Source organism: Panthera pardus, unplaced genomic scaffold (assembly GCF_024362965.1).
Source record: "Panthera pardus isolate Hobbes unplaced genomic scaffold, ASM2436296v1 HiC_scaffold_17, whole genome shotgun sequence".
Taxonomy (NCBI): domain Eukaryota; kingdom Metazoa; phylum Chordata; class Mammalia; order Carnivora; family Felidae; genus Panthera; species Panthera pardus.
The window spans coordinates 39,183,115-39,199,873 of NW_026526732.1; the positions used below are offsets into that span (position 1 = coordinate 39,183,115).

The 16,759-nt window shown below is 41.7% G+C and overlaps 1 protein-coding gene across 9 annotated transcripts in view; it reads right to left on the minus strand.

Annotated features, from left to right (window-relative positions):
• The window catches only part of TPD52L1 (TPD52 like 1), a 110,234-nt gene extending 93,692 nt beyond the window's left edge, over positions 1–16,542 (minus strand). For 3 of the 9 annotated variants that reach the window (XM_019418251.2, XM_019418249.2, XM_053904525.1), the window contains exon 1: positions 5,806–6,043. In XM_019418251.2, coding sequence (XP_019273796.1) covers positions 5,806–5,824 — 19 coding nt within the window. In that variant the 5' untranslated portion in view covers positions 5,825–6,043. Of the gene's footprint in view, positions 1–5,007; positions 5,174–5,805; positions 6,044–16,494 lie in introns of those variants that run through there. The other 6 variants (XM_019418256.2, XM_019418255.2, XM_053904526.1 and 3 more) reach the window with 4 other exon arrangements.
• Between the last annotated feature and the right edge of the window lie 217 nt (positions 16,543–16,759).

Sequence of the window (16,759 nt, forward strand, 5' to 3'; positions counted from 1 at the left end):
ATGTGGGATGGGCAGTGAGATCCCTGCCCATCTAAAATGCCTTGACTGAATGACTACAAAGCAAAGTCTATTATATGTAACTCTGCACACTGATTGCGTATGCATATCAATTTAAGGAGACGGTACAGAACCGTAATTAAAAATCCCAATGCATAAAGTCAAACTTCCGGATTTCAAATCCAGGCTCCAATATATCCAAGCTGTGGGAGTTGGAGAGAAAGTTGAGTAACTATTCTGTCATTCAGTATCCTCATTTGTAAAACGAAAATAACATCACCTTCATCATGACTTTGCTTTATTTATTCAATAGCATAATGTTTTTAGTGTATAACATGGCAACTGACATTAAAAAAAACACTAAAATATTATTGTTATTGTCATCCTCACTGTGAATTAGTTCTAATGGGCAGTCTAGTATTCAAAAAATCCCATTGGGGTGGAAATATGTAATTTCATCAGTTCTCAGTGCATTACCCAAGGGGATGACTCTCCTTTGCTACCCTCCCTGGAAAGATGTCTCATGTCGATTTCATCTCTGTCTTCCGCTGGCATATGTTGACCAGCACATACTGTGGGGACAGTGTGTACAAAGCTCATCCGGAGTCAGACAGACCTGGAGTTAAGTTCCTCCTTCCACACCTAATTTTTCTGATCTTTAGTTTCTGTCTATAAGGTGACTTAAAAGTAATGGTGTCTATCTCATAGTGTTATTGTTAAGAATTCAAGAAGATAACGCATGCAAAGTACTTAGCATATGCTACTAAAAGCAACAGCAAACATTTATATAGTATTTATCATGTGCCAGGAACTGTTTTAAGTATTTTGCAAGTATTAACTCCTTAAATCGTCAATACAATTCTACAATATAGGTACTATTATTATTCTCACTTTATGTATGGGAACATCAAGGCCCAAAGAGACCAAATAATTTGTTCAGGGTCATATTAATGGTAAGTGACAATGACAGAATTAAAATTCAGGCACTTTGATTCTTAAATCAAGGAATCTTAACCACTATTCCCTGTTGCCTCTCAGTAGTAAGTGCTGGTCGAGTATTTGCTATTACTAAAGCAATCTATAAATACTTGTTGAAATATTTATTTAATAAATCAATATTTTCCAAAGCACTTATTTATTATTTACTGTATCTCACTAAGTACCAGATCTTGTCACAGGCCACAGAAATGGACGCTCTTGCTTTTGAGCTTTTTGAAGCAACTTCTCAGATTCTGCCTACCCAAAAAATTAAGAAAACGAGGTATAGTAGGGCAGACAATTCAAAACAATATCTAATACCATAATATCTATCATTTGTATGATTAAATTTTATAAGAATTTTAATTAAAATAAGTATAAGATTTGCTGCAAATGACTGACTTTAATAATGAATACAACACTACCTATTTTAAAACTTTTAGGGGCTCCTGGGTAGCTCAATTGGTTGAACGTCTGACTTCAGCTCAGGTCATGATCTCATAGTTCGTGGGTTCTAGCCCAGTGTCAGGCTCTGTGCTGACAACTCAGAGCCTGGAGTCTGCTTCAGCTTCTGTGTCTCCCTCTCTCTCTGACCCTCCCGTGCTCGCACTCTGTCTCTCAACAATGAATACATGTTAAAAAAAAATTAAAACTTTTATTTAGAGGGAAAATAAAACTATAGGAGGTAGCTTTGAAGGCAGTAAGAACACTCAATATTTTTAAAAATCATAAATCAAAATATGTAACACCTACCTCCCATGTTAGAGGTTTATATTTTCCGAAATATATAAAACAATTTTTTTCCTTGAGTAATCTGATCCCTACAATATAAAAGACTTAACCTGTTGCTATTTGGCATGGAGATGAGGGATTATTTTATTCTTTTCTAACAAAATAACATACTTTGTTTACAAAGCAAGACTTTGTTTTCCATGCAGTATTAAGAAAGAGGATATAATTGTATTCCTTTTTTTACAGCTTCATTCCTTGCTTCATTTTCTGTTCTTAACCTTATTTATTTTCTTTCATCTCTTGCTAATTTACATAATCTTGCTGTGTTTTTTATACATGTATAAACTGCAAGAGGAGTATAAATAAATGTCCTGTGAGCCAAGTATAATGATAATGTAAGTTATATATGACATTTTCGCTTTAATGGAATTAGAAAACAGGTAAAATTAGTCTGACGTTTATAACTTTATGTCATTCACAGATTTCTGAGAATCCTACTGAGTAGACTGTCTGAATATAAAAAATAGTTACTGTAGTAGGCTGAATAATGACCCCCCAAAGTGTCAGGTCCTGATCCTGGGCACCTGTAAATGTTACTTTACATGGGAAAGGAGTCTTTGCAGATGTGGCTACCTAAGGATCCTGGGGTGTGGACAGTATCCTGGACTATGCAGGTGAGCTCTAAATGAAATCACAAGCATTCCTATAAAAGACAGAGGGAGATCCGACAACAGGAGAGAAGGCGATGTGACCCCCCAAGGCAGATTGCAGTGATGTGGCCAAAGAATGCCAGCAGCCACCAGAAGCTGGAAGAGGCAAGTAATCAATTTTTAGAGGCTCCAGGGGAGTAAAGCCCTGCTGACATTTTAACTGTGGTCCAGTGAGAGTGATTTTGGACTTTCAGCCTTCAGAACGGGGAGATTTGCTACAGCAGTCATCAGAAACGAATACAGTCATCTACCTAAATATATACAAATGTTAAGTGGAAAGAAAATTTTCTTTTTAACCTTACAGACACTAGGAAAGACAAAAACAAAGTTACTTCTTAGATTAATGAAATATTGAACTGTAGTTTTAAAAGATCAGGAATTTTTATTTCAAAGGACTGCCATATGTTTCACAAAAACGCTACATTCCTAACCAAAGCCTGTCTCTAATATGTCAATTTTCTTAATGCAAAATTCTCTAGTACCAGGAAAGTAACTGGGGTGTTGGCCTCCTTGGGGCTTATCATTTCGCACTGCTCTCCAGTTTCTTCTCACTGAACCACTCTGTGCATAATCCCACCTCTATGTTTCAGGTTCTGTCAATTTCTCACAATGGCTTCTTGTTTTCCTGGAAGTAATCTATTGTTTCACAAAGTCAAAGAACATATCTGCAGAATTTCACCTATGTAAAAGTTTCCAGAACGTGCCGCTGCATTTATTAAGTTGTGTGTACAAATGCTGATAGCACCTGGTGGTCTCCTGGAAAGCACAAGGGAAGATCTCACCGGCAGGGTCTACTTACTCTCACTGAGTTTTGCTCCTTTCTAGATCAAGAGGCAAAAAGATAAGCCATCCCCACTCTAGATAATTCTAAAACAAACTGTGCTGATGAGAAACTTGCACTTAGGAAGCCATAGGAGTCTCTTAAAATCTGAGAGGCAATTCATTTGGCTAGAAACGTGTGTCAAGTGGAAAGAAGATTTTCCCATTAACATAAACTGTAAACATTTTGTGAAAAGTATCCTTAAAGAACTTAATACGTGGGCTGCTTAAATGACCTGAACGGGAAGGACTAGGGAAATGAGGACTTAAGAGGCAAATGTCATCCATCTGGTTGTACAAGTATGAAGTTAGAGTCATCCTGGATGCCACCATCCTACATATCCATTCCAAGTCACTTGCTTTTTTTTTTTTTTTCTTCCTGAGCATTTCTTAAATCTGTTCACTTTTCTTCTCCTAGCTGACAGTCACCCTACTTCCAAATCTCCCCAGGGCAACTTCCCCTGCCCTTTAACTTGGGCTTCCTACCCACCCCTGAGGGGAAGGAAAGAGTGGCAAAGAGGGTAGGGGAGAGAGACAAATGGGGACTTCAGTTTTATTTTTCCTCTACAAGCAGCAGGCTAGGAGTGGGAATGGGGCACTCACTGCACACACTGCTGCTCGCAGCCTGCTTGATGCTACGAGGAATCTACAGGCCCTGTTGGTCTCCTCTCTGGAGAACGGGAATGAGAACTACCTCATGGGACTGTGGCAAGGAAGTGAGTCAGCAACTGTAAAGCACAAAGAAAAGAAACAGGGACACAATAAAAGATCTCCCCTATTTTGATGATCACCTACTAGGCCTAAAGACTTTCAGGCTCTCGGTTGGCGCTCTGTGGCCCTCTTTTATATCATCAACATGGCAGCAATTTTATATTTCATTTATCAAATAATTATCAAAACAGTGTCGGTCACTTCCTCTACTATTAATTTCATGAAGCAAAAATCAAGTGTGTGTTTGCTCCCCAAGCACAGTACTTGGCAAAGGAAAGCACTGGAATATTTCAGCAAATCTCACAGGTAAAGCAAACCAATGACACCAGGGCTTCCAACCTGTAGATTAGCTAGCTTTCAGAATTCAGATGAATGTTTCCTACCTGCTGTAGTTTTTCTCCAAATCTCAGTGAATAACAGAATTATATGGGAAGCTTTCAAATACACCCATACCCAGGCCCCAAAGATTCCAATTTGACAGAGTTGGACTCGGCCAGAATTTAAGACTGCTAATAATTCTAATGTGCAAGGCCCGCTGGAAAGCTCCAGTGTTGTTCCCACCTGCTTCACTTCAGGAGCAAGGCCTCCAACCCAACCGCAGCTTTTGAATTTGACAAACAACTCCCACCCTTGGTTGAATTCTCCTGTCCAATTTAGATAATGGGGGGAAAAATACTGGAAGCAGCAGCTTTATGGGCAGGCTTTTGGCCGATGGAACAAACCAGGATGGTTCGTACTGTTCAGACAATTGTAATGCTGGCAGCAAATCTGTTGGGTGGCTCCAGGCCCCTGCACCCACCAAGTGGCTCTCTTCCAGAACGCTTCTGCCCATACTAGGGCAAGCGCATAGGGTCCTGAACCTCTCCTTCTCCCTACCCCCACCCCTTTTTTTAATGAGCAGCACAGACTTTCCTGCAGTGTGGAAGAAAGGTAGCAATGATTGTTTTCAAAGCTCTTGAAGAGACCTAAACTCTGCATCCCATCCCTTCTTGGCGTCGTTCCCAATTAGACTCCACAGTCAGTGTCCATCCTGCCCGCCTCGAGCTCCAAGTCCGCCCACCTCTGCTCCTTTGCTCTTTTCTCCAGGAACTCCCATTCCCGCGCAGTTCCAAACGGGCTCTCTACCCCTGGTCCGAGTGTGACCCCAAAGCACCAGGCTGCCCTAGGTGACGCAGCCCCCGGCTCCTCTCAGCGGGTGACCCCGGTGGCAGGGAGAGCGACCGCCAGACCGCGGCCAGGCACCCCGCGCGCCCAGGGAGGCAGAGGTCGCTCCCCGACCCGGGCAACTCGGACACGCGGATCTATCGGATCGAGATCAGCGGGCGGGGTAACGCTCTCCTGCCTCACAAGGCAAGTCCCCGCGCGGCAAGCTCCTGGCGCAGCCGGGAGACCCGGGTCTCAGAGGAGCCACCACCCCGGCGCGCGCCCCTCAGCCCGAAGTTGGGGCAGGACGCAAGCCCACCGCTCCAAGCGAGAGGAGGCGCGCTCCCTCCCTGCTCCCCCGAGGGCTACGGGAACGCCTCTCGGATTCCGGACCCAGCACAACAGGTCCTTCGGGCACCCGCGAGAATTGGGGGAGTGGGGGGCGACTGGCTAGGAAAAATAAATCGATCACTCTGTGGGCGCATTTTCAGCGGAGGGACCTCTCCATTTAGCATCTCTTTCACTGGCCCCAGCCTCACAGTAAATCCAGAGTTTGGGGAGCAGGAATGATCCCGCAGGCGCGGGTAGGAGCGGAGTCGCGGACCTGTGCAGATGGCACCCAACCGATCTGTCCGAGAGCAAAGTTACCTGATACCGTGAAAGCGCCTTTCTGCGCGCCAGGACCCGACCCTCAGGGCGATGGGCGACCACTCACCTTGTGCCTGCGCCTCCATGGTGGCCGACCTCGGACTGCGCACCGCGACGCTCCCGGTGCTTCCAGACACGCAGACAGCGGTGACCGAGCCCGGGACGCAGCTGGCCCCGCCGCCCGCGCCTTCCCCTTGCGCGCCCGTAGCGAGCGCTGCGTGGAAGGGGTGGGGGCCCGGGGGCCGCCCGCACTGCCGCTCTGGTTAGCTCCGCCGCGTCCGGTCCACCTGGCCGGGACCACGAGGAGAAGGAGCCCACCGCTGGGCGCCACCTGCCGGCCGCTCTGCGCATCGCGCCGACGGCGCCCACTCCTGGCTCAGGGCGCGTGCTCGGGCCCTACAAATAAATGCCTGACCCAGCGGGAGTGGGTCCTGGAGCCCCTTGTCCCCGGGCCAATCCCCAGGGAGAGGGGAGGGAGGGTGGATTTACAATACTGAACCATAGCTCCTGGTGGAAATAGGGAGTTTGGATCCTGTGACGCTCTGCACTCAACATTTTTGGCAAACGATCAATATATAACCTTGTTTTATGTGTGTTTCTGTTAAAGATACCTTATTTATGTATTGTTGACTCATTAATTTTGAGCTCAGGGCCATCATCACTATAACTGATATCTGAGTGAAATTTATTAAGCTTATTTAACTAAACAACACCTCATGGGGGCCATTTTAAATAGCGAAATCACCTCCCCACACACACGGAAAGCACAAAAATGGTGTATTTGTAGTCTGTGAAAGGGCACTTGTTCACAGTCTGAGAGCTGAAACAAGGTAGAGCTTAGCCTTGTTTGACCTCAACTGGAAAGGTATGCACGCTTGCTGGGCCCAAGTTTTTGGGGGCTCTGCCCATGTCTGGAATGACCATGAAAGCCTTGCATTGATTTTCGTGTCACAAACAAATTTTAGTAACAAGGCAAACTCACAGATATAGAGTCTGCAAATAATATGCATCGACTGTGTACATATTCTGTAATTTGAAACCTATAGACCATTCCTGTAGGTTGATGAAGCAGTCACATTTTCAGAGAAAAGACTAGAAACTGACAGTTTTGTTCCAAGCTTGGCCTGGCAATGTGACTAGAAAGCACAGCAGGGAAGAAATAGCAGCTCATGGTTCACCTTTTCAGGTCTTTAGCCCTTACAAATCTCTTTCACTTTACATCCACACAATCTCCGACTGTAAAATGAAAGAGTGTTTATTTACATCTGGTCTTGAATGGTTTGCCATTATTTTTTTTTTCAGTTTTTTTTTTCCTTAAAATAGATGTTAAAGTCTGTCAGAGTCAAGTATGTGTCCTATATCAACATCTGCCCCCCCCCCCATTTCCCACCAAAAAGCCTTGTACAAATTCATAGCTCGAAAAAGATTTATTGAATAAGCAGCTAACCAGTAGGCTCCGTTTTATCCACACTCAAGTTACTGTCAAAGTATAAACTAACAAACATTAATGAGGTCTTACATTTTTGCTTGAAAAAAGGTACACTCATGATTTCATGACACATGTATAAGCCTAATTAGTGTTTTTTGTTATGTTAAAATGTCCCTGGATCATAATCATCAACATAAAAATTACTCTACAGAACACCAAGCACAGGGCTTTTACATAGCTTTTGGTGATTGCTACCATGGATGCACAAAGTAATGATTAAATGAATTTACTCAGCATCCCTGATTAAATCACTTTTAGAGTCTATTCAGTTGTTCTGGTCCTCTTTACCCTGGAAATTAAACACCAGGTTAGGGTTGACTTCTAGCTGTTGAAAGGAACTAAAAATAGTTAATGACTTTCCAGCTTGAGTCATCTAACCTTCAGCTAAGTTGTGACTCATTTTTCTGATTTATAAAATTTTAAGCTACTCCCCCCATAATGTCTTTTTTTCATTGTTTATAATAATAAAATATTGATATTCATTCAGAAATATTTGTTGAACATATTCTCTGTGTCAGGGACTGTGCTAGATAGAGGCTAAGGATACAAGTAAAGGACATGATCCTTCTTACCCAGGGAGTTCATGGTCTGGTGAGAAGGAAAGATAAACAGGTACTTTTTAAAGCAATGTAGTGTGGTAAGTGCTGTGCCAGAGGTAGTGTGATAAGTGTTGAGCATGAAAGCAAAGAGGAAGCTCTCCTAACAGTCCCCTGAGGTGATAAAGTAAGGTTTCTGTGAGGATATTGGCCTCAGCTGAGTCTTGAAGGATGAAAGAATTAACGGGGTATGCTGTGTTAGACCCTAAATAATGTTTTAGCCAAGGGAAACTTTCATTTTTCTTTCTTTTTCCTGGTCACTTATGATGGTGAATTTCCTTAATTTCCTTAAAGCTTAGTAAAACAGCCACCTAGACCCTCTTATTCTTCATCTCTCCTGGCTATTCCACATGGAATACAATGGGTGGGTGTTTGATTAAATGGATGGAATCCTAGTTTGTTCCTCCAGAATTGATCTTTCTGCTGAGGCAGTGGAAATCTTAAATGTCCAAAGGGAAGCTGTATTCAACAGTCCTTGTCTAAACCAGTTCCAGATCACTTGTTATGTAAGGTACTGAGCGTGCCCTTGGGCAGTGGAAGAAGAAGGAGTAACAAAAGACAGATAAAGTATGTCACTCTTGTTCCTGAACCTTACTAATACATTGAAGAACATGGGCTTTGGGGCTCCTCTCCATCTTTACACTGAAAATTACTGGCTATTACAAGTTTCTTAGCCTCTCTGTGCCTGGGCTTCTGCATTTTGTGGCAGGATGCTATATGAGGTTTAATTGATATCTTCTTTCCCTCCTACCCTAGTGGCCACCTGTGTTTCTAGAGCATGGCTCCCAGCCTTCTTATGCATCAGCGCCACACAAGGGGCTCCAAAACATTTCTGATACCTGGGCCTTGCTTGCTCCCCAGATATTCTGATGGTACTTATTTTTTTTCAAAACTTTCTCGATAATATCAATATACTTCCAAGATTAAGAATGAGTGTTTTAGAAAATGTCCACAGCAAAGATGAAAGGTACTAAATTCTTAGTTTTTAAATTAAAAAAAATTGCCACCCAGTTCAACAGAAAATGGTAAAAGAAATGTGAGCGGACAGAGCAAGGACTTTTTTTTTTTTCTTTCCCTGATTCCAGGGGGATTGGGGAGGGAAGAGAAGTTTGATGGATGTGGGTATGTCTGTATGGGTCTGTCTTACCTTTCCCTTCCCTACCCTCATCAGCATACAAGACTGCCCTTGACAGTCCCATGGGGAACTCGATGCCCAGATAGTTTTGAGAAATGTTAGGGACCGAGTGGGTGTGACTTTGAATTTCCCACCCTTTCAGGTGGTGTAGGAAATCATCTAGGAGTTCCCTTGAGTCCTATGTGGGGTGCGGACCTTAGGGGAGAGAGAACCAGCTAGTGAGCCATCATTTCCAGGAGGCTGGAGATAGAGAGACTTCACAAAGGAAGGAAGTGGTGCAGCAAAGTCCCTTAGGAAATTAGGAGGACTGCTCTAAGGAAGAGTCGGGGCCTAGGTATGAGCTCTCCCTACCAGAGGACTGCTAACATCACCCACATCATGCTGCCAAGCAGAGGAGAGGCAATGGAGAGAGTTTGGCAAGGTATTGCTCACAGAGGGGACCAGGACTGCCTTCTCCCCATCTGCACAAACTCCCCAGTCTGCAGGAGGACTGGAATGTGGCTCTTATACAAGTCCACTAGACAGAGAGTTGGCCGTGGAAGCCATTGGAGATTAGTGGGCTGTGGTCTTGCCAGGACCACTGAAGTAGAAAGCCAAGAAGTGAAATCAGAGGAGTGCAGCCTGAGGCCATCAGCTAGGGGCCACCAGGGCCTAGGGGAGTCTGAATGTCTGTTAGCCTCATCCAGTTAAGTATGGAGTCATTTGGTTTTATCTTGTCCTTCTCAATCCCCACCCCACACTCCACAATGAGGAGCTAGTACCTGAGGGAGAGGAGGGCAAATAAATCAGACTAGCTTTTTCTCTGCAACTCTCTCTGTCTCTGTCTCTGTCTCTGTCTCTGTCTCTCTCTCTCACACACACACACACACAAAGAGAGAGAGAGAGGGAGAGAGAAAGAGAGAGAGAGAGGAGAGAGAAGGAGAGAGAGGTTTTCCAAGCAGTGCTAAGAGAAGGGGGAAGAGGTTTACTTTGAGACTGAGAAGGCTAAATAATATACCAACTTAAGACTGTTCAACCAACCACAACTAACTGAGCTTAATGAATCAGAACCACTGCTTGTAAAGGGGTCATTTCTAATCTAGTTGAGGGAAAAGTAATTAGAGAAGTACAGGGGCAGCTGGGTGGCTCAGTCGGTTAAGCATCCGATTTTGGCTCAGGTCATGATCTCATGGTCTATGAGTTCAAGCCTCATGTTGGGCTCTGTGCTGACAGCTCAGAGCCTGAGACTGCTTCGGATTCTGTGTCTCCCTCTTTCTGCCCTTACCCGGCTCACACTGTCTCTCAAAAATGAATAAATGCTAAATAAATTTTTTTTAATTAAAAAAAAAGAAAAGTACAAAATTTCATGGGGAGCCTGGGTGACTCAGTAGGTTGAACGTCTAACTTCAGCTCAGGTCATGATCTCACAGTTCATGGGTGGTTCATGGGTTTGAGATGTGAATCAGGCTTTACAATGACAGAGTGGAGCCTGCTTGAGATTCTCTGTCTCCTTCTCTCTCTGCTCCTCCCCAAGTCTGTCTGTCTGTCTCTCTCTCTCTCTCTCAAAAATAAACATTAAAAAAAAGTACAAATATTTCATGTTTATCCCTCAAAAACCTGATACCCCTCAATAAATTGGTTATACTATATAAAAGTCTTCACAAAAACCTATTGGACACATTTTGCTTTTCCTAAGTTCCTTCAAAATTTCTAGACATAGTCCCAGGATCCATAAAATATTCATGGATGTTCAGAGGACTTAGAAGATAAAGCTACTTCTGTTTTACTATAAAGGGACATATTATTTAGTTGTACCCTCCACTTCCTACACATATGAATACTAAAGGTTACTCCTTTAGGCTTTAAAACCTTGAAATATATAATCATTTTTAAACAGCAATCTCTAAAATACATTAAAAATGTATTAGTTTTTTAAGGTCTTAATGCAGGGCTTCTCAACTTCGGCCTTGTTGACATGTTTTACTTGGTAATGCCTTGTTGTGTCGTAGGATGTACAGGAGAACCCTTGCCCTTTCCACACTGGATGTCAGTGGCAACTTGTCAGTGGTGACCATCAAAACCGTCTCCAGACAATGCCAAGTTTCTCCGGAGGGCAAAGTCACCTCCAGATGAGAACCATGGTTTTAACTATCTCTTGGAGATGCAGTCATTATGAATAAAAATTATCACCCTGTGTAATAGAGCGAGGCCCACAGTATCAGTATGCCCTCTGAGTTTCACCAGGGATGAGATTTTTGCCCACCATTTCTACATAAAAATGTCTTTACATAGAAATGTCTTGTCTTTTTCCATTGTCCTTCGATGTCATCCATCAGTCATTCTTTTTTTTTTTTTTTTTTTTTTTTTTAAATTTTTTTTCAACGTTTTTTATTTATTTTTGGGACAGAGAGAGACAGAGCATGAACGGGGGAGGGGCAGAGAGAGAGGGAGACACAGAATCGGAAACAGGCTCCAGGCTCCGAGCCATCAGCCCAGAGCCTGACGCGGGGCTCGAACTCACAGGCCGCGAGATCGTGACCTGGCTGAAGTCGGACGCTTAACCGACTGCGCCACCCAGGCGCCCCCATCAGTCATTCTTAATATGCTGTGTAAACAGATGCAGTGCCCAAGGAAAGACTAAGAGGGGTCTTACCTTATTCCTAAAGAGAAAGGGCAAGAGGAAGAAAAGGCAGAATGAATGATGTGGCTCTTGCTCTGTAACTCTGCATAAGGAAAGTACTGGAAGTTTTTTCTGTTTTTGAGGTGAAACCAATCCATACCGGTTCTGCCCAAGGAAACGCTCGACCTTAGAGTGACAGTGTTCTTAGCCCAAACTCTTTTCCTGAGAGAAAACAGAGAGGATTGGGAAGACATTGCTTATATGGGCCTTCAGGTTGGAATGAGACAATCAGACACAAGGAATCAGAGATGGTGGAAAAAAGCCTAGGCCTGCACCAGTCATTTCATGGTTAGCATTTGGTTTCCTTAGGTTCCAGAACCTATAGTTTGCAAGATTGGCTTTTTCAGGCTGCTTGCGTTTCTTTTGTTTATCTTTTGGTATTTTTTTTCTGTTTAGTGTTTATTATGTTTCCTCTCAAAAATGCTCAACTTTTTCAGTAGCACTAAGGAAAGAAAAAAAAGGAATGTGTTGTCAGTAGGGCTAGACGAGTACAGGTCATGGCAGGGGTGATGGAAACAAGAGAACTCCAAGAGAGAGGCACAAAGGGAGAGAAAGAAAGGACAAAGTCCTCTACCACGAAGTCAATTCCCTCACTACTTGGTTTTCTCATTCTTTGGAGGAATTTTGACCATTTAGTCAATGGTTCAATTTCTTTACAGCTTCTTGCTGAATAGAGAGCTCTTGTGATTAGCGTCTGTGTTTCCAATGGCTGCCCTTGTCAGTTTGACCTCTAGATAAATGGATATTACCACACCATTCTCATAAAACAGAAACAGAAAGCCAGGTGTTACCCAATTCTGTTTTAGACACTTTTGGCTTCATTGTTTACAGGTGACATCGAAAAATTAGAAAAAGGTTACGTGAAACATCACAAAGGTCATCGGTAAGGTCCTTAGGGATAGTGAAAGGAGCAGGAGCAGAGTCTAGGTGATATTTGATAGCACACATATCTATTGTCCATGATCCTGGGATAGATCACAAGCAATGCTACAAAAAGCAAAAGACTGGTGGCCATAACAGCTATTTTCCAAAATTTCAAAGTGACTTTCACATTCTGAGGTAATCTTAACTGGGTCTTAAATAAATATGGTAGACAATCTGAATTGATCACAAAAACTGTGTTGTAAGGCAATAAAAGCCTACTGACGTAAGCTGCGTTATACCAGCTTATGTCAAATTTAAGGACCTGGCCTGGTAAGTATGCTTATTTCAGTTAAGACCCAATCAGAAAGCTTTGCTACGGATGTGAATAAATCAACAAAATTAACATTTGGTTTTGCAACCTATAAAAATTAAAGAAAAAATTTAATTTTGAATGTGAAAAAAGGTATATTACTCAACATTCCCACAAACTTGTGGAAGAAAAATAAACCCATCATTAATAACTATTAAAAAAGGATTATTTTCGGAGCACCTGGGTGGCTCAGTCGGTTGAGCGACTTCGGTTCAGCTCAGGTCATGATACACGGTTGGTGAGTTCAAGCCCTGCATGGGGCTTGCTACAGTCACTGCAGAGCCCAATTCAGATCCTCTGTCCCCCTCTCTTTTTGCCTCTCCCCCACTCATGCTTTTTAGCTCTTTCTCTCTCTCTCTCTCAAAAAAAGGATCATTTTGAAATTGAAAAATTATTTTTTTTTTTGGTGTTTATTTTTGAGAGAGAGAAACATAGACAGAGCGTGAGTGGGGGTGGGGGGGAGCAGAGAAAGAGGGAGACACAGAATCTGAAACAGGCTCCAGGCTCTGAGCTGTCAACACAGAACTTGATGCGGGGCTCGAACTCATGAACCATGAGATCATGACCTGAGCTGAAGTCAGACGCTTAACTGACTGAGCCACCCAAGCACCCCTGAAAAATTCTTAAAATTACTATAAACTTCAATTATTCAAATATTCTAATGTTTTAATATTTAGTATTCTAGTATTTAAGCTTTCTTTTTTTTTAATGTTTATTTATTTTTGAGAGAAAGAGAGCACAAATGGGGGAGGGGCAGAGAAAGAGGGATCCAAAGCAGTCTCAGGGTTTCCAGTTGTCAGTGCACAACACCCTGTGGGGCTCAAACCCACGAACCATGAGATCATGGCCTGAGCCAAAGTGTGACACTTAACCGACTGAGCCACCCAGACATCCCACCTAATATTTAAACTTTTAAATGAAAGCTAGCAGGGAAAATGCACTTATAGAATTGTGCAGAGAAAAAGATTTTCATGAGATCTTTCTTAGAAGTTCTTGTTTTTTGGTAGTCAGTCCTCCACACAAGTCAGGGGAAATCTATTTCTCTAGAGAACTGTCCTGGAATAAGTTGATGAAGTAAATCATATGGGAAAAATTAGTAAGTCAAACACATCCTATGTAGTATTGTCATAACTAACCCAGGAATTATCTACATTTTACATTTACTAATTCCAGTCAAATACATATTCTATGTTTAAAACCCTGTAAATTTTATTTTATTGCTCATCTATAAAAAGTTATAATCAGTATATTTCAAACCTTAAAGAATATTTAAGTATAAAAATAATTATTTTTATTGTGAAAGTTTGTAAAATAGCTTTTAGTATTTCTTTTTTTTTTTTTTTTTTTTTTTTTTTTTCTTGAGAGTGTGAGAGTACACAAGCTAGGGAGAGAGCAGAGGGAGAGAGAGAATCTCAAGCAGGCTCAGGGCTCAACGCTGCTAGGCCCCACATAAAGGCTTGATCCCACTACCCTGGGATCATGACCTGAGTCTAAATCAAGAGGCAGAAGCTCAGGGGCACATGGGTGACTCAGTTGGTTAAGTGTCCGACTTTGGCTCAGGTCATGATCTCATGCTTTAGGAGTTCAAGCCCCACTTCAGGCTCTGTGCTGACAGCTCAGAGCCTGGAGCCTGCTTCGGATTCTGTGTCTTCCTCTCTCTCTGACCCTCCCCCACTCACACTCTGTCTTTCCGTCTCTCAAAAATAAACATAAAAAAAATTAAAAAGAAAAAGGTCAGAAGCTCAAATGACTGAGCCATCCAGCAGCCCCAGTTTTTAGTGCATTTTTAAAAGTTCATCCTTAAAATTAAAAAAAAAAAAAATCCAAGAATTTTTATCACTTTTTTTAAAGGTTCTGATTAGGAACTTGAAAATTTCAAATTATACATTTTTTTTTCACCTCATACATCAAAATTAATTCCATGGAAATTAAAATACCAAACTTTTTATACCAAATATTTTTAAGCCAAGAAAAACTAGAAACAAATTTAAATGACTATTCCATTAACTTTTGCAATTTTAAAAATTTAGATGTGAAAGAAATTAATTGTAAGGAAAAAGATGAATATATTTGGCTTCAAAAATTAAAACTTCTATCCATCAAAAATAACCAAAATTAGCAAATTGGAAATTAGCAATAAAGACAATAGGAAAAGGGATGAAATCTCTAGACCCTAAAAGACCTGTATAGCTATAACCTTGATATGAAAACCCAACCGCATACTCTTAGGAAAGAAAATCATGCAAAATTGTTACTATCAGTGCAAAAGTTCTAAGCAAAAGGAAGACAAATAAAATTCAATGATGTAGTAAGTGTGTGTATAATACTTTATCAATCAATATTGATCCCAGGGATCCATAGATCATGGAACTTCAGAAAATATAATAATGAAACCAGTGGAGTACTGGAGCTAGCTTGTACTGGCTTGTGAGTGCTGACTGTCAAATTTTCAGGAAATAGGAAAGGATGTGATTCAGGAAAAAAGAAAATGAATCAAGACGGCAGGTCAGAAATGTAGAATGGAATGAAAAGCAAATGATGAGTAAGAGTGGTAAAGCACAATAAATATTGACTGTATAATATAATAAAAACAATGTTCTGCAGGGTTTAACATATATATGAAATTTTTTTAATTAAAAAAAATTTTTTTACTTATTTTGAAAAAGAGAGCAAGTGGGGTAGGGGCAGAAAGAGAATCCCAAGCAGGCTCCACACTGTCAACGTAGAGCCCAATGCGGGCGGGGCTCAAACTCACAAACTGTGAGATCATGACCTGAGCCAAAATCAAGAGTAGGATGCTTAACCAACTGAGCCACCCAGATGCCCCATATGAAATTTTAAAACACTGCACAACTGCATGTATATCAGGAGTTTAAATGTTCTAAGTTTCTTACGTTGTCTGGGAAGAGAAGAAAATCACCATTTAACATTAGAATTTTAAACGTCAAGGATGAATGACTTAGCTACCTACAAATCCAGACAAACTGATATTAACCCAATAAAAATAGAGTTGGGGCACCTGGGTGGCTCAGTTGGTTAAGCGTCTGACTTCGGCTTTGGTCATGATCTCGCCATCTGGAATTCGAGTCCCATGTTGGGCTCTGTGCTGACAGCTTCGAGCCTGGAGCCTGTTTCAGAGTCTGTGTCTCCCTCTTTCTCTGCCCCTCCCCCACTTGCACTCTGTCTCTGTCAAATATAAATAAACATTAAGAAAAATAAAAATAAGCAAAGGTAATGAAAAGGCAGTTCAAGAAGAGGAAATAAAAAGCTCAATAAACCAATAAAAATATTCAAATTCACTAGTAATCAAAGAAATATATATTATATATATATAGTTTCATACAAATATATATATTTATGTATACATATAAACATTTGGAACTACAAATATGGTTAAATCTCAAAAATATAATGCTGAGCAAAAAAGCTACTTGCCAAATAAGTACTGTAATCTCTTCTCTCGCTCTCTTTTTTTTTTTAAGAAAGGAAGACTAAAAAAAAAAAAAAAAAAAAAAAAGGCAAACTGCCCCATGCAGCGCCTCATTTGTATGTGTCTAGAGTCTTGGAAACCTGACCACTCAGGATCTCCTACAAATGGATCTTGAGAGCTTGTTTGACGGTTCTAGTAGGGGCGCATAGCTACCTGTTTATCCTTGACAGACGAATGGTCCTCCTCTACCAGGGAAGGTCATCCTCGTCTTTGCTCAGCTTTGTCAGGGACAGACTTGGAGCAGTGAGGGAGGAAGGGGAATCATGCCTAGCCAGCCAGATCAATCCAATCAACCCTGGGGATCAATGGAGTGACAGATGTCACAGCCAGATGGCCCACACATCTAGTAATCTCTTTTCTCTTTAGTTTGAAAATATGCAAAACGATGCTCTGTAAAAATTGATGGATAAAGCCATAT